Source organism: Oncorhynchus tshawytscha, linkage group LG28, assembly GCF_018296145.1.
Source record: "Oncorhynchus tshawytscha isolate Ot180627B linkage group LG28, Otsh_v2.0, whole genome shotgun sequence".
Taxonomy (NCBI): Eukaryota; Metazoa; Chordata; class Actinopteri; order Salmoniformes; family Salmonidae; genus Oncorhynchus; species Oncorhynchus tshawytscha.
The window spans coordinates 27,242,435-27,266,769 of NC_056456.1; the positions used below are offsets into that span (position 1 = coordinate 27,242,435).

General features: G+C 43.4%; 1 protein-coding gene across 1 annotated transcript in view; it reads right to left on the minus strand.

Moving 5' to 3' along the window:
• Positions 1-24,335, minus strand: part of LOC112237403 (glypican-1-like) — a 142,680-nt gene that overhangs the window by 14,475 nt on the left and 103,870 nt on the right. The window contains exons 6-8 of the mRNA XM_042308283.1: positions 7,481-7,646; positions 5,324-5,454; positions 502-627 (exon numbers count right to left, since the gene is read on the minus strand). Coding sequence (XP_042164217.1) covers positions 502-627; positions 5,324-5,454; positions 7,481-7,646 — 423 coding nt within the window. The remainder of the gene's footprint in view (positions 1-501; positions 628-5,323; positions 5,455-7,480; positions 7,647-24,335) is intronic.

Genomic DNA, 24,335 nt, shown 5'->3' on the forward strand with positions numbered 1-24,335 from the left:
TGGCCTAGCCTGTCTCCAGATCTCAACCCCATAGAAAATCTTTGGGAGGGAGTTGAAAGTCCGTGTTGCCCAGCAACAGCCCCAAAACATCACTGCTCTAGAGGAGATCTGCATGGAGGAATGGGCCAAAATACCAGCAACAGTGTGTGAAAACCTTGTGAAGACAGAAAACATTTGACCTCTGTCATTGCCAACAAAGGGTATATAACAAAGTATTGAGATAAACTTTTGTTATTGACCAAATACTTATTTTCCACCATAATTTGCAAATAATTTCATTAAAAATCCTACAATGTGATTTTCTGATTTTTTTTCTCTCATTTTGTCTGTCATAGTTGAAGTGTACCTATGAGGAAAATTACAGGCCTCTCTCATCTTTTTAAGTGGGAGAACTTGCACGTTTTTGCCCCACTGTGTGTGTGTGTGTGTGTATATATATAGAGAGAGAGAGTGAGAGAGAGAGAGAGAGAGAGAGAGAGAGAGAGGACAGTAAACACTGACCAGTTTCTCCAGCCTAGCCCCAGAGGTTGGGCTGTCCTCCACTGTAACCTTCCCACTCCTCTTCACCTCCTCCAACCCGGTGCTGCTGGTTCCTCCCTCCCTCGGATTCCCACATGCCTGGAACACCTGAGAATAGAGAGAGGTGGAGTTAGCGGGAGGAAGTGACCAAATTATTCAGTTGACAGGCATTTATTTAGGAGCAAAAGCTACAACTCTTGAGACAATCTGTAATAATACCTTCATTTTGGTATTTTGTATTTTATTAGGATCACCATTAGCAGCTACTCTCCATGGGGTGTTTTGAGTCTTGAGGATTTCAAACGAAATCTCTTGCCCAATCGGATAAACAACTACCACAAACCATATTTAACTTTATTTGACACATAATTCGTAAACAACCGGTGTAGACGAACAATGAAATGCTTACTTACGGACCCTTCCCAACAATGCAGAGAGGGCCTCCAGAGAGGCGCAGTGGTCTTAGGCACTGCGCCTATAGGCTGTCCCTATAGGCTCTCCCTATAGGCTGTCTCATCGTCGTCAGTGATCAGGCCTACCACTGTCGTGTCGTCAGTAAACTTAATGATGGTGTTGGAGTCGTGTGGAGCCACGCAGTCATTGGTGAACAGGGAGTACAGGAGGGGACTAAGCACGCACCACTGAGGAGCCCCCGTGTTGAGGGTCAGCATGGCGGATGTGTTGTTGCCTAACCTCTCCACCTGGAGATGGCCCAGGGTCCTTAACTTAGTATTGAGCTTTCGGGCACAATGGTGCGAATTCTGAGCTGTAGTCAATGAACGGCATTCTCACATAGGTGTTCCTCTTGGCAAGATGGGAGAGGGCAGTGTGGACTGCAATAGAGATTGCGTAATCTGTGGATCTGTTGGGTCAGTATGCAAATTGGAGTGGGTCTATTGGAGTGGGTCTGGGATGATGGTGTTAATGTAAACATGACAAGCCTTTCAAAGCATTTCATGGCTACAGTTGTGAGTGCTACGGGGTGATTCATTTAGACAGGTTAACTTGGTGTTCTTAGGCACAGGGACTATGCTGGTCTACTTGAAACATGTAGGTTTTACAGACTGGGTCAGTGAAGAGTAGGTATCCTGGTAATCCGTCTGGCCCTGCGGCCTTGTGAATGTTAACGTGTTTAAAGGTATTACTCACATCGGCTACGGAGGGCGAGGGTAGAAGGCATTTAGCTCATCTGGTAGCTTGTGTCACTGGCCAGCTGGCGACTGGGTTTCCCTTTGTAATTCATGAAAGTTTGCATGCCCTATCACATCCGAAAACTACCTTGCATTGTAATAAAACTTTACCCAATAAACTCGTACTTTCCTGTACTGTAAATTGATCATTTACTACCGTATATAATCCCTATTGAGAGGGTTAAACCTCAACTTCCATTCTTAATAGATAACTTTAAACTCAGTACTTACTGTGTGCATTGGTAAAGCTATAAGTCACATGCTCCATTTGAAGGAGTTTGGTGAGCCACCTTATACATGATGAAACAATATGACATTGTGTGTCACATGACACACAACACTTAGTTTGCACTACTTACAACGCCAGAGGACTCAGATATTACATACAGTGCCTTCGGAAAGTATTCAGACCCCTTGACTTTTTCCAAATTTCGTTACTTTATAGCCTTATTTTTTTATTTAACCTTTATTTATTAACTAGGCAAGTCAGTTAAGAACAAATTCTTATTTAAAATGACGGCCTAGGAACAGTGGGTTAACTGCCTTCTTCAGGGGCAGAACGACAGATTCTTACCTTGTCATCTCGGGGATTCGATCTAGCAACCTTTCGGTTACTGGCCCTAACCACTAGGCTACCTGCGTCCCCAATTCTAAAATGGGTTAAATAAATAAAAATCCTCTGAAATTTACACACAATACCCCATAATGACAAAGCAAAAAAAGGTTTTTAGAAATGTTTGCAAATGTATTCAAAATAAAAAACAGAAATACCTTATTTACATAAGTATTTAGACCCTTTGCTATGAGACTCTAAATTGAGCTCAGGTGCATCCTGTTTCCATTGATCATCTTTGAGATGTTTCTACAACTTGATTGGAGTCCACCTGTGGTAAATTCAATTGAACATGATTTGGAAAGGCACACAACTGTCTATAAAAGGTCCCACAGTTGACAGCGCATGAGGTCGAAGGAATTGTCCATAGAGCTCCGAGACAGGAGGGTCTGAATACTTTCTGAATGCACTGTAGATAACATATAGTAATTAAATATTCTAGTATCATTTCAATGCCAAGAACACAAACGTCCCATACTCCTTCAAGCATACCATTTACCTAGATGTAATGTATGAGACAAAGACACTACCATCTTGTTTAACCTGTTTTGGATAGCTCTGAGGTGTTGTAACTATCTACCTCTCCTGCATGAATACCTTTTCTACAAAACAAGTAAACACACACACACACCTGTTACACACAAACACACACCGCATGTTTCCCACTTACGCCCTGTTGTACCAACCTGAGGTAGAAGGTGCCCCTACCCACAGATCTGGAACATATTTGTCCAATTCCCAATTCTAAATGTTAACAGTCAACTGTAACTCTGTGAAAAGTAATGAAACCACAGAACCTGCATTAGCAGTAGTTGCATGTTGAAACAGTTTATGACTAAAACTGACTTCGTAAACCTGGTAGGACTAGGCCTATATGTCATAGAAGACTGTCAATAATGGATCAGGTGAAGCTGATCTCAGGTTAGTTTCACTTTATGGTAAAACTTAGGATATCGGATCAAAGTAATCTGATCCTAGATCAGTACCTAAGGGGCAAACCGTGGCTAGTGTTGTGAAGTCTGGTTTGCCAGGTTGTTGCAGAGCTCCAGGCCAGCTCTGGCCTCGACACCAGTACAGCACAGAGAAGCCTTTGTTCCCCAATACTATTTGCATACTTTTCCACTTTCACTAAACAAAAAATTAAGATTTCATGGCTCCTTACACTTTTTAAAGGACACATTAAAGTGGTGCTCGTACACCATTAAAATGAGAAGTTAAAGGTTGGCTTTGAGGCTGTGTTATCAGTCCCTCTTCAGGGGCCTCATTTATAGCATTTATGTACATTTCACACGATACAGCTGTGCGCACAATTTCTGAAAAGACTGCGCACGTACAAAAATAAAATATTGAGATTTATAAACTGGGCGCACGCATGTTTCCCATTATAAATCAGACCCGTCCTGAAACTGTGCACGTGAACGAGCATTAAAACTATACCTAAAAAAATGCCAATCATTCACCTTTTATGGTAACAATAACACCCCTATTTGATATATACTTCCAAAGCATTGGAATTAGGCTAAGGCAGTTTCTTAGCAATGGCAAACTTGATTAAATGTCTCTGGAGGTGTTGGCAGAATGTTTTCAACTTTAGAATGATATTTTCTGTATTTGAAAGTTTGTGAAAGAAAACAACAATTGCAAATGGTTGTGGAACAGGTCCAAATCCTGTAAACAGGTCCAAATCCTGTAAACAGGTCCAAATCCTGTAAACAGGTCCAAATCCTGTTCAGGTCCAAATCCTGTAAACAGGTCCAAATCCTGTAAACAGGTCCAAATCCTGTAAACAGGTCCAAATCCTGTAAAGAGGTCCAAATCCTGTTCAGGTCCAAATCCTGTAAACAGGTCCAAATCCTGTAAACAGGTCCAAATCCTGTAAACAGGTCCAAATCCTGTTAACAGGTCCAAATCCTGTTCAGGTCCAAATCCTGTAAACAGGTCCAAATCCTGTAAACAGGTCCAAATCCTGTTAACAGGTCCACCTAAAAAGTCTACACTGCCATTGAATTCTGAAACATTGTAAAGTACATCTACAAATACAAATAAAACACAGTAAACCTATACAGTGGTAGCAGTATAAGCGAAAGATCAACTGTCTGTTCATCTGCTCCATTCTCCTGTAGATTGTTCTATATTATAAACCTGCCTTCCCTTTCGGATGCATAGAGCAAAAAGGCTAACTTAAATGAGAGATGCACATCGTGATTTGTCAGATGGTAAAGCTTCTTCGGGAAGAAGAAGCATGGCCAGACAAGGTGGAGAGGAATTTATTCTGCAATGGTTATGAATATATGTATTATTACAGTTCAGATGTACAGTATCCTAAAAAACGTAAACAGAAAAGGTGAACCGTCAACTTGCCTGCTTGCAGTGCAATACTTCAAGCACTATAAACTGTGTGCATGCATGGCCTAAAGTTTACGGGAAGCTAAGCACTTTCCCACGTCAAGTTAAGTTTTTATAAATTACAACATTTGCGTGAGAACTGGCGCACGCACATTTTGGGGTATATCTTGTACATATGCACGATTTACAAACGGCCCCTGGTATGTGGAACGTTATAACATTAAACCAGTACAGGGATCAACATCAGGTTATGAATATGTGTTATGTGCCCTGATCAACACTGTGTCAGTGATCGGTAATAATACTTGAATGTGGAATGTGTGTCGGAATGTGTGTGTGTGTGTGTGTGTGTGTGTGTGTGTGTGTGTGTGTGTGTGTGTGTGTGTGTGTGTGTGTATATGTGTGTGTGTGTGTGTATGTGTGTATGTGTGTGTGTGTGTATGTGTGTGTGTGTGTGTGTGTGGGTGTGTGTGTGTGTGTGTGTGTGTGTGTGTGTGTGTGTGTGTGTGTGTGTGCAGCACATGTGTTAGCGTTCATGGGTAAGTATGTGTGTGTGTGTGTGTGTGTGTGTGTGTGTGTGTGTGTGTGTGTGTGTGTGTGTGTGTGTGTGTGTGTGTGTGTGTGTGTGTGTGTGTGTGCTGACTGCTGTTCTGACCTTGTTGTTAAATGTGTCTATGTTGTCCATCATGGTGGTGATAGCCTCTGAGATGTGTGTGGGGAGAGAGAGGAACACCACATCCACACTGGACACACCCTCAAACCTGTTAGAGACCTGCAGCATGGCATCTGCAGAGAGAGGGGGGGATGCAATATTTTAAATGTGAATAGATGCTTATTCAGTGCCTTCAGAAAGTATTCATACCCCTTGACTTATTTCACATTTTGTTGTGTTACAGCCTGAATTCAAAATGGATTAAATGGATTATTTTTTCTCACCCATCTACCCACAATATCCCATGATGACAAAGTGATGTAATGCCTGTAATGTTCATCATAGGTACACTTCAACTCTGACAGACAAAATGAGAAAAAAAAATCCAGAAAATCACATTTTTTATGAATTTATTTGCAAATTATGGTGGAAAATAAGTATTTGGTCACCTACAAACAAGCAAGATTTCTGGCTCTCACAGACCTGTAACTTCTTCTTTAAGAGGCTCCTCTGTCCTCCACTCGTTACCTGTATTAATGGCACCTGTTTGAACTTGTTATCAGTATAAAAGACACCTGTCCACAACCTGAAACAGTCACACTCCAAACTCCACTATGGCCAAGACCAAAGAGCTGTCAAAGGACACCAGAAACAAAATTGTAGACCTGCACCAGGCTAGGAAGACTAAATCTGCAATAGATAAGCAGCTTGGTTTGAAGAAATCAATTGTGGGAGCCATTATTAGGAAATGGATACAATGGATATACAAGACTACTGATAATCTCCCTCGATCTGGGGCTCCATGCAAGATCTCACCCTGTGCGGTTAAAATGATCACAAGAACGGTGAGCAAAAATCCCAGAACCACACGGGGGGACATAGTGAATGACCTGCAGAGAGCTGGGACCAAAGTAACAAAGCCTACCATCAGTAACACACTACGCCGCTAGGCATTCAAATCCTGCAGTGCCAGATGTGTCCCCCTGCTTAAGCCAGTACATGTCCAGGCCCGTCTGAAGTTTGCTAGAGAGCATTTGGATGATCCAGAAGACGATTGGGAGAATGTCATATGGTCAGATGAAACCAAAATATAACTTTTTGGTAAAAACTCAACTCGTCGTGTTTGGAGGACAAAGAATGCTGAGTTGCATCCAAAGAACACCATACCTGCTGTGAAGCATGGGGGTGGAAACATCATGCTTTGGGGCTGTTTTTATGCAAAGGGACCAGGACGACTGATCCGTGTAAAGGAAAGAATGAATGGGGCCATATATTGTGAGATTTTGAGTGAAAACCTCCTTCCATCAGCAAGGGCATTGAAGATGAAATGTGGCTGGGTCCTTCAGCATGACAATGATCCCAAACACACCGCCCGGGCAACAAAGGAGTGGCTTCGTAAGAAGCATTACAAGGTCCTGTAGTGGCCTAGCCAGTCTCCAGATCTCAACCCCAAAGAAAATCTTTGGAGGGAGTTGAAAGTGTGTTGCCCAGCAACAGCCCCAAAACATCACTGCTCTAGAGGAGATCTGCATGGAAGAATGGGCCTAAATACCAGCAACAGTGTGTGAAAACCTTGTGAAGACAGAAAACGTTTGACCTCTGTCATTGCCAACAAAGGGTATATAACAAAGTATTGAGATAAACTTTTGTTATTGACCAAATACTTGTTTTCCACCATCATTTGCAAATAAATTCATTAAAATCCTACAATGTGATTTTCTGGATTTTTTTTCTCATTTTGTCTGTCATAGTTGAAGTGTAGCTATGATGAAAATTACAGGCCTCTCTCATCTTTTTAAGTGGGAGAACTTGCACAATTGGTGGCTGACTAAATACTTTTTTGCCCCACTGTATGCTTGCCACAGCCAAGGGATTGGATACTTATTGACTTAAGACATTTCAGCTTTTCATTTTTTATGAATAAAAAAAAATTCTAGAAACATAATTTCATATTGACATTATGGGGTACTGTGTGTAGGCCAGTGACACAAAATCTCACAGTGACACATTCAATTCAGGCTGTAACACAACAAAATGTGGAAAAAGTCAAAGGGTGTGAATACTTTATGAAGGCACTGTAGGAATTAAAATTAAATTAGTGTGCAAATGTGTGCGTGTGTGTGTGAAATTAGGGTGTGTGTGTGTGTGTATGTGTCTCACCAGCCAAGTTCCTCCACTCTGTGTCCAGGTCGGCCTGGTTAGCGAGGCAGCCCTTCAGTACGTTGGTACAGTAGTTGGCACAGGGCCTGGCAGTGGCCACTCCACGGCAGTGGGGACAGTAGGTCATCTTCATGATGGCACGCATGCACTCTGGGCTCAGGGGTACCTGGGAGAGGAGATACAACAATATTATAGAGATACTATATGAGCCACATTACAATTCCCACCAAGTGGCTTAATCCTATTGGTGCGATGCGTAGGGTGCCTTTCACACAGCGACCTGGGTTCACATCCCTGCCCCTCCATTTACTTCAATATCATATATCATAAATATATACAGTCAGGTCCAAAATTATTGGCCTCGCTTGATAAAGATGAGCCAAAAGGACGGTATAAAATAAATACACTGAACAAAAATATAAACGCAACATGTAAAGAGTTGGTCCCTTGGTTCATGAGCTGAAATAAAAGATCCCAGAAATGTTCCATATACTCAAAAAGCTTATTTCTCTCAAATGTTGTGCACAAATTTGTTTACAACCCTGTTAGTGGGCATTTGTCCTTTGCCAAGATAATCCATCCACCTGACAGGTGTGGCATATCAAGAATCTAATTAAACAGCATGATTTTTACAAAGTGAAGAGGGAGCGTGCATGTTGACTGCAGGAATGTCCACCAGAGCTGTTGCCAGAGAATTGCATTTTAATTTCTCTACTATAAGCCGCCTCCAACATCGTTTTAGAGAATGTGGCAGTACGTACATCCGGCCTCACAACCACAGACCACGTATAACCACGCCATCCCAGGATCTCCACATCAGGCTTCTTCACCTGTGGGATGGTCTGAGACGAGCCACTCGGACAGTTGATGAAACTGTGGATTTGCACAACCGAAGAATTTCTGCACAAACTGTCAGGGAAGCTCATCCGTGTGCTCGTCGTCCTATCCAGTGTCTTGACCTGACTGCAGTTCGGCATCGTAACCGACTTTAATGGGCCAATGCTCACCTTCGATGGCCACTGGCACGCTGGTTAAGTGTGCTCTTCATGGATGAATCCGTGGCGTCATGTGGGCGAGCAGTTTGCAACGTTGTGAACAGAATGCCCCATGGTGGTGGGGTTATGGTGTGGGCTGGCATAAGCTACGGACAACGAACACAATTGCATTTTATCAATGGGAATTTGAATGCACAGAGATAACGTGACGAGATCCTGAAGCCCATTGTCATGCCAATCATCCGCCGCCATCACCTCATGTTTCAGCATGATAATTCATGGCCCTATGTCGCAAGGATCTGTACACAATTCCTTGAAGCTGAAAAGGTCCCAGTTCTTGCCAGACCAGACATGTCACCCATTGAGCATGTTTAGGATGCTCTGGATCGATGTGTACGACGGCGTGTTCCAGTTCTCACCAATATCCAGCAACTTCGCACAGACATTGAAGAGGAGTGGGACAACATTCCACAGAGCACAATTCATAACCTGATCAACTCTATGTGAAGGAGATGTGTCATGCTGCATGAGGCAAATGTTGGTCACACCAGACATTGACAGGTTTGCTCATCCATGCCCCTACATTTCTTTAGGTATCTGTGACCAACAGATGTATATCTGTATTCTCAGTCATGTGAAATCCATAGATTAGGGCCTAATGAATTTATTTCAATTAACTGATTTCCTTATATGAACTGTAACTCATTAAAATCTTTGAAAACTTTTGTATTTTTGCTAAAACAATTGAACATGATATAATTGTATACTAATACAATTGGCTCAGAGAAAGGGTGGTGGAGTCAGCCCAACTCATCACCGGGGGCAGACTGCCTGCCCTCCAGGACACCTACAGCACCCAGCATCACAAGAAGGCCAAGAAGATCATCAAGGACCTCAGCCACCCGAGCCACAGCCTTTTCACCCCGCTATCATCCAGAAGGCGAGGTCAGTACAGGCGCATCAAAGCTGGGACCGAGACTGAAAAACAGCTTTGAGGCCAGCAGACTGTTAAATAGCCATCATTAGCAGGCCTCCACCCAGTACCCTGCTCTGAACTTAGTCACTGTCACTTGCCGGCTACCACCTGGTTACTCATCCCTGCACCTTAGAGGCTGCTGCCTGTACATAGACATGGGACATTGGTCACTTTAGTAATGGAACATGGTTCATTTTAATAATGTTTTCATACTGCTTTACACATATACTGTATATTTATATTGATACTCCGGACTCCAACATTGCTCGTCCTAATATTTCTATATTTCTTAATTCCATTCCTTTACTTTAGATGTGTGTGTATTGTTGTATATTGTTAGATATTAATGCACTGTTGGAGCTAGGAACACAAGTATTTCACTATACCCGTAATAACATCTGCTAAACATGTGTATGCGACATACAATTTCATGTGATATCTTTTGTCTGCGCTTATGGATTGCCCTCTTCAATTAACACCACAGGTTTTCAAAGGGGTTCAGGTCCAGAGACTGAGATGGCCATTGCCAAATGAGGATTTTTTTGGGTCAATGAACCATTTCTTTGTGTATTTTGAAGTGTGGTTGGCGTTATTGTCTTGCTGGAAGATTCACTTGCGGCCAAGGGTCAGCCTACTGGCAGAGGCAATCAGGTTATGGCCAAAAGTTTCCTGCAGAGTGCATGATGCCATTGACCTCAACAAGGGCCCAGGTTCAATGGAAGGAGAATAGCCCTGTAACATCAGATATCCACCACCATATTTTACAGTAGAGGTATGAGGTACTTTTCTGCATATGCTTCCGTTTTGCGATGTGAAACCCACCATTGCTGTGTGTGGCCAAAGAGCTTACGATCCTTTGAATGTGTGAGTTTCCTTGGTGGTGGGCGAACAAACAAGACACACAGAATACAGCGGGAGGTCACTTCCCATGGCCACGCTGTTAGCTTTTTTTCTGCCCGGTTACCGTGGAAACCAATCGTCTGAAAGAATTTGCTTTGTGTGCACGACAAGGTCCATGACACCGGCGTCTGCGCTTTTCTCCCATCCACCCATCCTTCTTCTCCTTTTCCTTCTCTCTCACTCTATCCCACTGGGCTGTTCCCACAGGAAAGGGCCTTGGTCCGTTAAAACTGGAATTGGGTTAATACCAGTACGCCCTGCTCGCAAGACACCCCCTGCTACGCATACGAAACTACAGTGTGTGTGTGTGTGAGTGAGTGAGTGAGTGAGTGAGTGAGTGAGTGAGTGAGTGAGGAGAGAGAGAGAGAGAAAGAGAGAGAAAGAGAAAGAAAGAGAGAGAGAGAGAGAGAGAGAGAGAGAGAAAGAGAGGGCTCAGCTTGGTATACAAAACTCCTTTAAACCAAACTGGGTCAGTCTGATGCTTTCCTGGAATCTTCAACCATAAGTCAGACCAAGCCTAGTTAGCAGAAACATACAGTCAAAGACAAAAGAACATGGTGCATGAAATGGTGTCTGTCTATCGTCATGACTATACAGCACGCCCCGTGTCCCCCCTCCTCTCCTCCTTTACTCCTTTTCTCCTCCCCTTCTCCTCCACCTACTGCTCCACTTGAGAGGCAAGAGAATAAGTCAGACCATCAATGTTTTGATGAGAGAGACAGAGAGAGGAGAGAGAGTGACTTTTTGTCCTTCTTTAATGAAACATTTTCATTTCATTAAAATCCCCCACCCCATCTTAAAACAAAACACCAAAAATCTCCTGTACTGCAGTACTGCATACATGCACCATACTCACCTTGCCCTCTACACCACGGTACAAAAACAACATCATAATAACCAAAATCTCACCACTTCCACAACCGTATATCCAACCCACCTTCCCCAGCTGTACAGACAGCCCCCCCAACACACCATATCTCCTGAAACACCTCCACACTTTTTACCATTTTATAAAACTCAAATTCCACCCTAAGGCACGCAGAGACCATCCCATTAAATAATAGTTGTCCCCGAGCCTTTGACCCTATCTTGTTAACCAAGTAGCCAACTTTGCCTGAGTAAAGAAACAACACCTGTACTTTTTTGTGTTTTACATATTCACCCAACACACTCCTCTTTCCCGCATCTCTGGCACCATTTATATTGAGCGATCCTACCCGAAGAGTCTCCATAAGAAGTGGGAGAAAAAACAGCAAAGAAAGAGACCAGTAGCAAAGCTCAAAAAGCCCCAGTGCCAGAAAGAGACTCTTCATCTAAACAGCATCTGAAGGTAAACCTTCACTCAATGTTGTGACCCACTTCCTCAACCTAAACTGTTTCCTGGGTGAGAGGACACCATGCCCCTCATTTTTCATAACATGTTGTACTGATCTTACAAACTTTCTTGGATCAGAAAAAAAAGCCCTCACCGTGTACTTTGACCCCTCTGCTTGACTAGCTGTCAACTCTGGGGGGAAAAATCCTCCTGTTCATCCTCTTCCTCAGACTCACCTTCCTCCTCCTCATCTCCCTCTCCCACGCTGACCACCTGCCCTTCCTCTCTGGCCAGGACCTCCTCTCTGGCCAGGACCTCCTCTCTGGCCAGGGCCTCCTCTCTGGCCAGGGCTTCCTCTCTGGCCAGGGCTTCCTCTCTGGCCAGGGCTTCCTCTCTGGCCAGGGCTTCCTCTCTGGCCAGGGCTTCCTCTCTGACCAGGGCCTCCCCCCAGCACCAGGCAAAGGTTCCTTGGTGCCTTTGACCACCCCAGCCTCCTTTCTTCTCCCCCTTTTTCCGCTTGACACCCTCCTCCTCCCCTCCAGTCTCTTACACTTCCCTACTATACTCTTCTCATCCACTAGCATAACCTGACTAGACCCAGCCTCATCTACACCACCATCTATAACCTGACTAGACCCAGCCTCATCTACCCCACCATCCATAACCTGACTAGACCCAGCCTCATCTACCCCACCATCCATAACCTGACTAGGCACAGCCTCATCTACACCACCTTCCATAGCCTGACTAGACCCAGCCTCATCTACACCACCCTCCATAGCATGACTAGGCCCAGCCTCATCTACACCACCATCCATAACCTGACTAGACCCAGCCTCATCTACACCACCATCCATAGCATGACTAGACCCAGCCTCATCTACACCACCCTCCATAGCATGACTAGGCCCAGCCTCATCTACACCACCATCCATAACCTGACTAGGCACAGCCTCATCTACACCACCATCCATAGCATGACTAGGCACATCCTCATCTACACCACCCTCCATAGCATGACTAGACCCAGGCTCAGCTACCCCACCATCTCTAGCCTGACTAGGCCCAGTCTCATCGACACACCATCCTGGCATGACTAGACCCAGCCTCATCTACACCACCCTCCATAGCATGACTAGGCCCAGCCTCTGCTGCCTGCGTTTCATTGCCCCCTCCACGTTGACCTCGATTTCCCCAACTGGCGCTTGTACCCTCACCTTGTCTACAGCTTTTATGTGGGCACTCAAAGCTCTTATGCCTCAAATCCCCACACTCAAAACACCGTAGACTATCTGTACTTGCAAACCCTGCATAGAGCCCCTCCCCATGCCTCACATTAAAATGCAAATTTTGGTGTTGCTCATTGTTATTCAGAAACATGAACACTTGCCCCCGGAACGAAACAACATGCTTAACGGCATCTGCCTGAAAACCTGCAGACAGTACACGAAAACCGCTAGCAAACTTACCAAAACGTCTCAGCTATTTCCTGATTTGATCATCCATAATAAACAGAGGCAAATTTGCAACTACCACCCTGGTCGAAGGGGTAGAAACAGGAGATATTGGCACCAACACACCTTCTCAACTAGCTTACCTGGTTAAATAAAGGTGAAATAAAAAGAAGACCTACACCCAGACCACAGCATCTCCAGCCACACCCCAACCAGCTAAGACCACCCCAAGCAAACTCTGGCCACACTCTATATAGGCCCCCCCATATCAGAGCTATGCCCCTTCTGCCCACCCTATGCCCCAACATGACAGTACGACATATGCCCCGGCCGTGAGAAGAGCAACAGGCCCAACCCCCACTATTACACCCGCCCAAGCCCCATCCTGCGACCTAAGAGGTATGTATCAGATGCTTAACATGCTCTGCTCACACCTACTGTGATGGTCCGGGCCTAAACCACACAAAAACAACACTAGACACTATGGAACACAACATTTTACAATCTCATCCTGGAATATACAAGGTCTGAGGTTGTCTGCCTTTGGCATAAAGAGCAGGAACCCAGACTTCATCAAAGAAATTGGAATACAGAAATTGTCATCCTACAAGAAACATGGTATAAAGGAAATGGACCCACTGGTTGCCCTCTAGGTTACAGATAGCTGGTAGTCCCATCCACCAAACTACCAGGTGTGAAAAAGGGAAGAGACTCCTGGGGTATGCTAATTTGGAATAAAGCAGACCTAACCCACTCTATTAAACTAGTCAAAACATGAACCTTTTTCATCTGGCTAGAAATTCATGAGGAAAATATCTCAACAGAGAAAAATGTCCTCATATGTGCTATCAAAATCCCCATAATTTAACGATGACAGCTTCTCCTTCCTAGATGGAGAGATCAACAATTTCCAAGCCCAGGGACATGTACTAGTCTGTGGTGACCTAAATGCTAGAACTGGACAAGAACCTGACACCCTCAGCACACAGGAGGACGAACACCTACCTCAGTTTTTCCCAATTCCTGACATTTAATCCTAGTAACAATTCCCTGTCTTAGGTCAGTTAGGATCACCACTTTATTTTAAGAATGTGAAATGTCAGAATAATATTAGAGAGAATGATTTATTTTGGCTTTTATTTCTTTCATCACATTCCCAGTGGGTCAGAAGTTTACATACACTCAATTAGTTTTTGGTAGCATTGCCTTTAAATTGTTTGACTTGGGTCAAACGTTTCAGGTAGCCTTCCACATGCTTCCCACAATAAGTTGGGTGGATTTTGGCCCATTCCTCCTGACAGAGCTGATGTAACTGAGTCAGGTTTGTAGGCCACCTTGCTCGTACACGTTTTTTCAGTTCTGTCCACACATTTTCTATAGGATTGAGGTCAGGGATTTGTGATGGCCACTCCAATGCCTTGACATTGTTGTCCTTAAGCCATTTTGCCACAACTTTGGAAGTATGCTTGGGGTCATTGTCCATTTAGAAGACCCATTTGTGACCAAGTTTTAACTTCCTGACTGATGTCTTGAGATGTTGCTTCAATATATCCATGTAATTTTCCTACTTCATGATGCAAACTATTTTGTGAAGTGCACCAGTCCCTCCTGCAGCAAAGCACCCCCACAACATGATGCTGCCACCCCCGTGTTTCACGGTTGGGATGGAGTTCTTCAGCTTGCAAGCCTCCCCCTACCTTCAGGCGTTTGGAATTTGCTCCCAAGGATGAAACAGACTTGTGGAGGTCTACAAAAATAATTCTGAGGTCTTGGCTGATTTGTTATGATTTGCCCATGATGTCAAGCAAAGAGGCACTGAGTTTGAAGGTTGGCCTTGAAATACATCCACAGGTCCACCTGTAATTGACTCAAATGATGTCAATTAGCTTATCAGAAGCTTTTAAAGCCATGACATCATTATCTGGAATTTTCCAAGCTGTTTAAAGGCACAGTCAACTTAGTGTATGTAAACTTCTGACCCACTGGAATTGTGATACAGTGAATTATAAGTGAAATAATCTGTCTGTAAACAATTGTTGGAAAAATTACTTTTGTCATTCACAAAGTAGATGTCCTAACCGACTTGCCAAAACTATAGTTTGTTAACAAAAATTTGTGTAGTGGTTGAAAAACGAGTTTTAATGACTCCAACCTAAGTGTGTGAACTTCCGACTTCAACTGTAGTCAATGGTAGGCTTCGAGGGGACTCCTATGGTAGGTGCGCATACAGCTCATCTCTTGGCAGTAGTACTGTACATTACTAAATCACTGACCTCAACCCAGAATCTCTTAGAGTGTTCACAGTTAGTCCACTGACAACCCTATCAGATCACAGCAAAATCCCACTCTACTTGAACAGAGCTTTGTTCAATCATGAGGCATCAAAGCCAAAGGAGCTTAATAATATTAAGAAATGCTATAGATCGAAGGAAAGTAGTGTGGAGATCTACCAAAAAACTATTAGGCAACAACCAATTCAATCACTTCTAGACAATTTCGTGGACAAAATGTTTCACTGTAATAGTGATGATGTAAACTTGGCAGTAGAAAACCTAAACAGTATATTTGACCTCTCAGCTTCGCTATCAAATCTAAACATTTCAAGCAGACAACCTAAGAAAATGAACAACAATGATCAAAAGTTTGATGAAGAATGCAAAAATCTAAGAAAGGAATTGAGAAATCTATCCAACCAAAAACATAGAGACCCAGAAAACATGAGCCTACGGCTTCACTATGTTGAATCACTAAAACAATACAGAAATACACTATGGAAAAAGAATGAACAGCACGTCAGAATTCAGTTCAATGTAATTGAAGAATCCATAGAATCTAACCACTTCTGGGAAAATTGAAAAACTCTAAACAAACAGCTACACAAAGTGTTATCTATCCAAAACTGAGATTTATGGATAAACCACTTCTCAAATCTTTTTGGCTCTGTAACAAAGAACAAACAGCAAAAACATATACATGAACAAATACAAATCTTAGAATCAACTATTAAAGACAACCAGAACCCACTGGATTCTCCAATTACATTGAATGAACTACAGGACAAAATACAAACCCTCCAACCCAAAAAGGCCTGTGGTATCCTTAAATGAAATGATAAAATATACATACCACAAATTCCAATTGACTATTCTTAAACTCTTTAACATCATCCTCAGCTCTGGCATCTTCCCCATAATTTGGAACCAAGGACAGATCACCCCAATCCACAAAAGTAGAGACAAATTTTACCCCAATAATTACCGTGGGATATGCGTCAACAGCAACCTTGGGAAAATCCTCTGCATTATCATTAACAGCAGACTCGTACATTTCCTCAGCGAAATCAATGTACTGAGCAAATGTCAAATTGTCTTTTTACCACATTACCGTACGACAGACCATGTATTCACCCTACACACCCTAACAAATTCCATCCTGAAATCGTTGCCCTAGAGCACACAAAAAACAATACATACCTCGGCCTAAACGTCAGTGCCACATGTGACTTCCACAAAGCTGTGAAAAATCTGAGAGACAAGGCAAGGAGGGCATTTTATGCCATCAAAAGGAACATAAAATTCAACATTATTTAGGATCTGGCTAAAAATACTTGAAATATTTATAGAACCCATTGCCCTTTATGGTTGTGAGGTCTGTGGTCCACTCACCAACCAATAATTCACAAAATGGAACAAACACCAAATTGAGACTCTGCATGCAGAATTCTGCAAAAATATCCTCAGTGTAGAACTTAAAACACCAAATAATGCATGCAGAGCAGAATTCGGCCAATATCCGCTAATTATCTTGTTTGGGATAGGGGGCAGCATTTTCACTTTTGGATGAATAGCGTGCCCAGAGTGAACTGCCTCCTACTCAGTCCCAGATGCTAATATATGCATATTATTATTATTATTGGAAAGTAAACACTCTGAAGTTTCTAAAACTGTTTGAATGATGTCTGTGAGTATAAAATAGAACTCATATGGCAGGCAAAAACCTGAGAAAAAATCCAAACAGGAAGTGTGAAATCTGAGGTTTGTCGTTTTTGAACTGACCCCTAGCGAATACACAGTGGGATATGGGTTATTTTGCACTTCCTAAGGCTTCCACTGGATGTCAACCGTCTTTAAAACGTTGTTTCAGGCAGCTCATGTGAAGGGGGGCCGGATGGGAGTTGTTTGACTAAGGGGTCTGCCTACAGCCTCGTTCTCAGTCACACGCTTTCACTTGAGAAGTAGATCTCGTTCCATTGCTTTTCTACAGACAATGGAATTCTCCGGTTGGAACATTATTGAACTTTTATGATAAAAGCATCCTAAAGATTGATTCTATACTTAGTTTGACAAGTTTCTTCAACCTGTAAAATAACTTTTTGAACGTTTCGTCCGACTGGACCAGATCGCAATTTTGGATTTGTTTACCAAACACCCTAACAAAAGACGCTATTGGACATAAATGGACATAAATGATGGACATTATCGAACAAAACAAGTATTTATTGTGGAACTGTGATTCCTGGGAGTGCATTCTGATGAAGAACATCAAAGGTAAGTGAATATTTATAATGCTATTTATGAATAATGTTGACTACCCAACATGGCGGATATTACTCAGGCTGGTTTGGGCTCTGAGCGCCGTTCTCAGATTATGCTTTATCCGTAAAGTTTTTTAAAAATCTGACACAGCGGTTGCATTAAGGAGACGTGTATCAAAAGATCCATGTATAATAGTTGTATTTTCAACAACATTTATAATGAGTATTTCTGTGAATTCATGTGGCTCTCTGCAATATCACTGCATGTTTTGGAACTACTGAACGTAACACGCCAATGTAAAATAAGATTTTTGGATATCAATATGAACTTTACCAACAAAACATACATGTATTGTGTAACATGAAGTCCTATGAGTGTCATTTGATGAAGATCATCAAAGGTTAGTGATTCATTTAATCTCTATTTGTGCTTTTTGTGACTCCTCTCTTTGGCTGGAAAAATGTCTGGGTTTTTCTGTGAGTTGGTGGTGACCTAACATAATCGTTTGTGGAGCTTTCGTGGGAAAGCATTTTTAAAATCAGACACTGTGGCTGGACTAAAGATAATTTTATCTTTAAAATGGTGCCTAATACTTGTATGTTTGAGAAATTAGATTTATGAGATTTCTGTTGATTTGTATTTGGCGCACTGCAATTTCATTGGCTGTTGGCGAGGGGTTCCGCCTAGCAGGTTATCAAAATCCAGAAAAGAGCTGTAAAATTTTACAACCACCTAAAAGGAAGCAATTCCCAAACCTTCCATAACAAAGCCATCACCTACAGAGAAATAAACCTGGAGAAGAGCCCCATAAGCAAGCTCCCATATCTATTGGGTGGAATACCGCAGTGTGCAATCACAGCAGCAATATTTGTGACCTGTTGCCACAAGAAAAGGGCAACCAATGAAGAAAAACCTATATTTATTTTATTTATTATCCATTTCATACTTTACTTTAACTATTTGCACATCATTACAACTGTATATATACATAATATGACATTTGAAATGTCTTTATTCTTTTGGAACTTTTGTTTATTGTACATTTTTTATTGAATTGAGAGAAAGACAAGGGAAAGAGAGAAAGAAAGTTTGAGAGAGAGGGGGAGGGCTTGGGAAGAGAGAACCCTATTCCCAGAACCTGTCTGGCATGTATATAGAAGCTCCTGTCACTGGGATATGAAGTCAGGCTCTCAGTGGTAAGAGTGATTCATACATATAGTAGTGCTACTGTCATGGTGGTATGAAACACCAACACACTTAATGTGGGCAAATGCATGCATGAGCACACACATACACACACACAGCACTCTTGCTCTTAATTCACTATACTCCAAAGGTTACCTAGTGTCAGGTCAGTGTGTAGAGCTGTGAAAAAAATGTCTTAAAAAGTCACATAATAAGTCCTATTACTAGTCCTATATCCTAGTCCTTTACTAGTCCTATTACTAGGCCTATTACTAGGCCTATTACTAGTCCTATGACCTAGTCCTATGTCCTAGTCTTATTACTAGTCCTATATCCTAGTCCTATATCCTAGTCATATATCATAGTCCTATTTATAGTCCTATTACTAGTCCTATTACTAGTCCTATTACTAGTACTATGTCCTAGTCTTATTACTAGTCCTATATCCTAGTTCTATATCCTAGTCATATATCATAGTCCTATTTCTAGTCATATTACTAGTTCTATGTCCTAGTTGTATTACTAGTCTTATTACTAGTCCTATATCCTAGTCCTATATCCTAGTCCTATAACCTAGTCCTATAACCTAGTCCTATAACCTAGTCCTATATCCTAGTCCTATATCCTAGTCTTATTACTAGTCCTATATCATAGTCCTATATCCTAGTCATATATCCTAGTCCTATATCCTAGTCCTATAACCTAGTGCTATATCATAGTCTTATTACTAGTCCTATATCCTAGTCCTATATCCTAGTCCTATATCCTAGTCATATATCCTAGTCATATATCCTAGTCCTATATCCTAGTCATATATCCTAGTCATATATCCTAGTCATATATCCTAGTCCTATATCCTAGTCATATATCCTAGTCCTATATCCTAGTCATATAACCTAGTCCTATATCCTAGTCATATAACCTAGTCATATATCCTAGTCCTAAATCCTAGTCATATATCCTAGTCCTATATCCTAGTCATATAACCTAGTCATATATCCTAGTCATATTTCATGTTTTATCACTCTCTTCACCCCATCTTACTTGTCTCTCCCAACATTTTAATTTGTATTCATACTTTTTTGCATTTGTATTCATGCTCTCTGTACTCAGTATACAACCGCCCACCTGTGACTTAAGCTACTGATCCCCAGACCCAGAAAAACACACATTCAAGTTCTGCCGGCAATTCGTCCCACTCCTAAAAGATAGGCTATATCCTATAAGCAAAGCGTAGCTCAAGACAACGTGCAAGTGTCCTCTCTCATCATTCTTGCTGCTTCAAGTTCAGTAACCATACCTCTCTGGGCATGCGAGATCAGGTGCATGGGTGGTCTCAATTAAATAGAGTAGGCTATAGCCTATGCATGTGCTTGAGAAGGGCAGTTATCTTTCAGAGGAAATGCCCTTCCAATATATGATTAAGCTATAGTTTACTACATGGCCTAGAAATAAATATTGATCACCCATATTTGTTTCTGTCTGTAAATCATCCCACTCCTAAAGGGTAGGGTATATGCAATATGTAGCTCAAGAAACATTGCAAATGTCTGCTCTCTCTCCAACTCTACAAGCTATGTCTAGCCTATTGGCTTATACACTGCTCAAAAAAATAAAGGGAACACTAAAATAACACATCCTAGATCTGAATGAATGAAATATTCTTATTAAATACTTTTTTCTTTACATAGTTGAATGTGCTGACAACAAAATCACACAAAAATGATCAATGGAAATCAAATGTATCAACCCATGGAGGTCTGGATTTGGAGTCACACTCAAAATTAAAGTGGAAAACCACACTACAGGCTGATCCAACTTTGATGTAATGTCCTTAAAACAAGTCAAAATGAGGCTCAGTAGTGTGTGTGGCCTCCACGTGCCTGTATGACCTCCCTACAATGCCTGGGCATGCTCCTGATGAGGTGGCGGATGGTCTCCTGAGGGATCTCCTCCCAGACCTGGACTAAAGCATCAGCCAACTCCTGGACAGTCTGTGGTGCAACGTGGCGTTGGTGGATGGAGCGAGACATGATGTCCCAGATGTGCTCAATTGGATTCAGGTCTGGGGAACCGCCGGGCCAGTCCATAGCATCAATGCCTTCCTCTTGCAGGAACTGTTGACACACTCCAGCCACATGAGGTCTAGCATTGTCTTGCATTAGGAGGAACCCAGGGCCAACCGCACCAGCATATGGTCTCACAAGAGGTCTGAGGATCTCATCTCGGTACCTAATGGCAGTCAGGCTACCTCTGGCGAGCACATGGAGGGTTGTGCAGCCCCAAAGAAATGCATGACTGACCCACCACCAAACCGGTCATGCTGAAGGATGTTGCAGGCAGCAGAACGTTCTCCACGGCGTCTCCAGACTCTGTCACGTCTATCACATGTGCTCAGTGTGAACCTGCTTTCATCTGTGAAGAGCACAGGGCGCCAGTGGCGAATTTGCCAATCTTGGTGTTCTCTGGCAAATGCCAAACGTCCTGCACGGTGTTGGGCTGTAAGCACAACCCCCACCTGTGTACGTCAGCCCCTCATACCACCCTCATGGAGTCTGTTTCTGACCGTTTGAGCAGACACATTCACATTTGTGGCCTGCTGGAGGTCATTTTGCAGGGCTCTGGCAGTGCTCCTCCTGCTCCTCCTTGCACAAAGGCGGAGATATGATGTACTGGCCTGTCTCCTGGTAGCGCCTCCATTCTCTGGACACTACGCTGACAGACACAGCAAACCTTCTTGCCACATCTCGCATTGATGTGCCATCCTGGATGAGCTGCACTACCTGAGCCACTTGTGTGGGTTGTAGACTCCGTCTCATGCTACCACTAGAGTGAAAGCACCAGCAACATTCAAAAGTGACCAAAACATCAGCCAGGAAGCATAGGAACTGAGAAGTGGTCTGTGGTCCCCACCTGCAGAACCACTCCTTTATTGGGGGTGTCTTGCTAATTGCCTATAATTTCCACCTGTTGTCTATTCCATTTGCACAACAGCATGTGAAATGTATTGTCAATCAGTGCTGCTTCCTAAGTGGACAGTTTGACGTCACAGAAGTGTGATTGACTTGGAGTTACATTGTGTTGTTTAAGTGTTCCCTTTATTTTTTTGAGCAGTGTATATCCCAGTAATACCGCTAGCCTAATATAATGGGCCATGTGAGACTCTCTGGTAATTTAACCAATTTCTTAGGGTTGGGTGTGGGACCTGTAGCTGCGGGTGGGATGAAGAAATCGGACTGCACAGACCTCTACTTTGAGGCTCACACACACACACACACACACACACATCTGCAGGCAGGAGTGTGTGGAGCTGGGCAGTAAAAAGGCGTTGTTGCCAGATTGAAGCTTTTGGAAAGGAAACGGCACCATAAAGCACAGCCAGGGGCTCAGGCAATCAGCTCCTGCTATAGCAGTTAATGTCAGTGCGCCTCTGAAAAATGTCCCCCCTGGCTGTGGGGTTTGTTAATATCATCGCACCCATGAGAAATGGCCCCCTCTACACAAGAGTAAGGTTAAAATCAGATCACTACTACTGAGAAATATCTGCTCTTCTGTAGGGGGTCAATATTGGTGAACTGGTGAAAAATGTCCCCAGTCACGCACAGGGCAAGGGGAGTGTTCAAATCAGCGCACCAATGAGATATTTTCCCTTACTCTCTGGGGAAAGATTGATATTGTCACAATAGAGAAAAATACTGTTCACACAATCCTTTATGAAAAAAGGAAATCAAAGGGTTAATATCAACTATTAGTACCCATATTTTTCTATTAGCCATGAGTGAAAGTATACTAACAATGTGTACACCACAGAAATGGTCTCTCTGTAAGGCAAGGTAAGGGTTAACAGTATTGTGCTGATGTGACGTTAGAATGTTAACGTGATGCATCTATCCCGGCCTCAGTCTCTCTGTGTGTCCCTGTAGAGGAGACAAGACATGCAGCCCACACAAAAGGACCTTGGGATGGCTCAATTAAGCACACACAGCGTAGCATAGTGTGGTGTAGCTGCAAGCATAAGGGAATAAAGACTAGAATTACCAATACCAATGGTATCGAAGCCAAATGTAGCCGTGAGCATAAGGCAAATCATTAGCATGGAAACAGTTAGCGTAGCCTAGCTATTAGCCACAGGCATAGACTTCTGTGACAGGGGAACAAGCATTAGAATTAGCATGGACGTACGGGAATAAAGTCAGGCATTAGCATGGCAACAGTTAGCATAGCCTAGCCGCAGGCATACTGTAGAAGGGGAACAAGGAGGAGTATTAGCATGGGTTGACACGGTTAGTTGGCATTTCCATTCATGACGTATGCCCTCTGGGTCTGCCCTCCAGACCAGCCAGATTGGCTTACAGGACTGCAGAGCACTGCCAGCCTGTGCGGTGCCATGCTGAAAAGCAGTTGCTAGCTATCTCACACACACACACCACTTATTTCCCTCCTTTCTCCTCCCTTCCCTCCCTTCCCTTCTCCTCCCATATCTCCCTTCTCCTCCCTTGTCTCCCACCCTCCCTTGTCTTGTCTTCCCTCCCTTCCCATCTCCATTCTCCTTCCTTCTACCCACCCCTCCCTCTCCTCCCTTCTCCTCCCTTCTACCTTCCCCTCCCTTCTCCTCTCCTCCCTTCCCTTCTCCTCCCTTCCCTTCCCCTCCCTTCCCTTCCCTTTCCCTCCCTTCTCCTCCCTTCCCTTCTCTCTTTCCTATCTTTTCTCCCTACACCTCCCTTGTCTCCCTTCTTCTCCCTTATCTTCCTTATCTCTCTCCCTTCTCCTCCCTTCTTCCTCCCTCCCCTCCCTTGTCTCCTTTCTCCTCCTTTATCCTTCCTTCTCCTCATTTCTCCTCCCTTTCTACCTTCCCCTCCATTCTCCTTCCTTCCCTTATTCCTTCTCCCTTCTCCTCCCTTTCCCCCTCCTCTCTTTACATCCCTTCTCCCCCTTCCCCTACCTTCTCCTCCCTTCTCCTCACATCTCTCCCTTCCTCTCCCTTTTACCCTCCCTCCCTTTTCCTACCCTTCCCTTCTCCTCCCTTCTCTCCCTCCTCTCTTGTCTCCCTCCTCTCTTGTCTTCCTCTCCTCTTGTGTCTCCCTCCCCTTCCTTATCTCCCTTTCCCCCCTTCTACCTTCCCTTCCTGTCTCCTCCCTTCCCTCTCCTCCCTTGTCTCCATTCTACTCCCTTGTCTCCCTTCTCCTACCTTCTCCTCCCTTCTCCTACCTTCTCCTACCTTCTCTCCCCTCCCCTTTCCTCCCTTGTCTCCCTTCTCCTCCCTTATCTCCTACCTTCTCCTTCCTTCTCCTACCTTCTCCTTCCTTCTCCTACCTTCCCTTTTCCTCCCTTGTCTCGCTTCTACTCCCTTATCTCCTACCTTCTCTCCCCTCCCCTCCCTTCCCTTCTCCTTCCTTATCTCCTTTCTCCTACCTTCTCATCCCTTTCCCCCCTTCCACTCCCTTCTCCTCCCTTCTCCTCCCTTCTTCTCCAGTCTCCTTCCTTCTCTCCCTCCC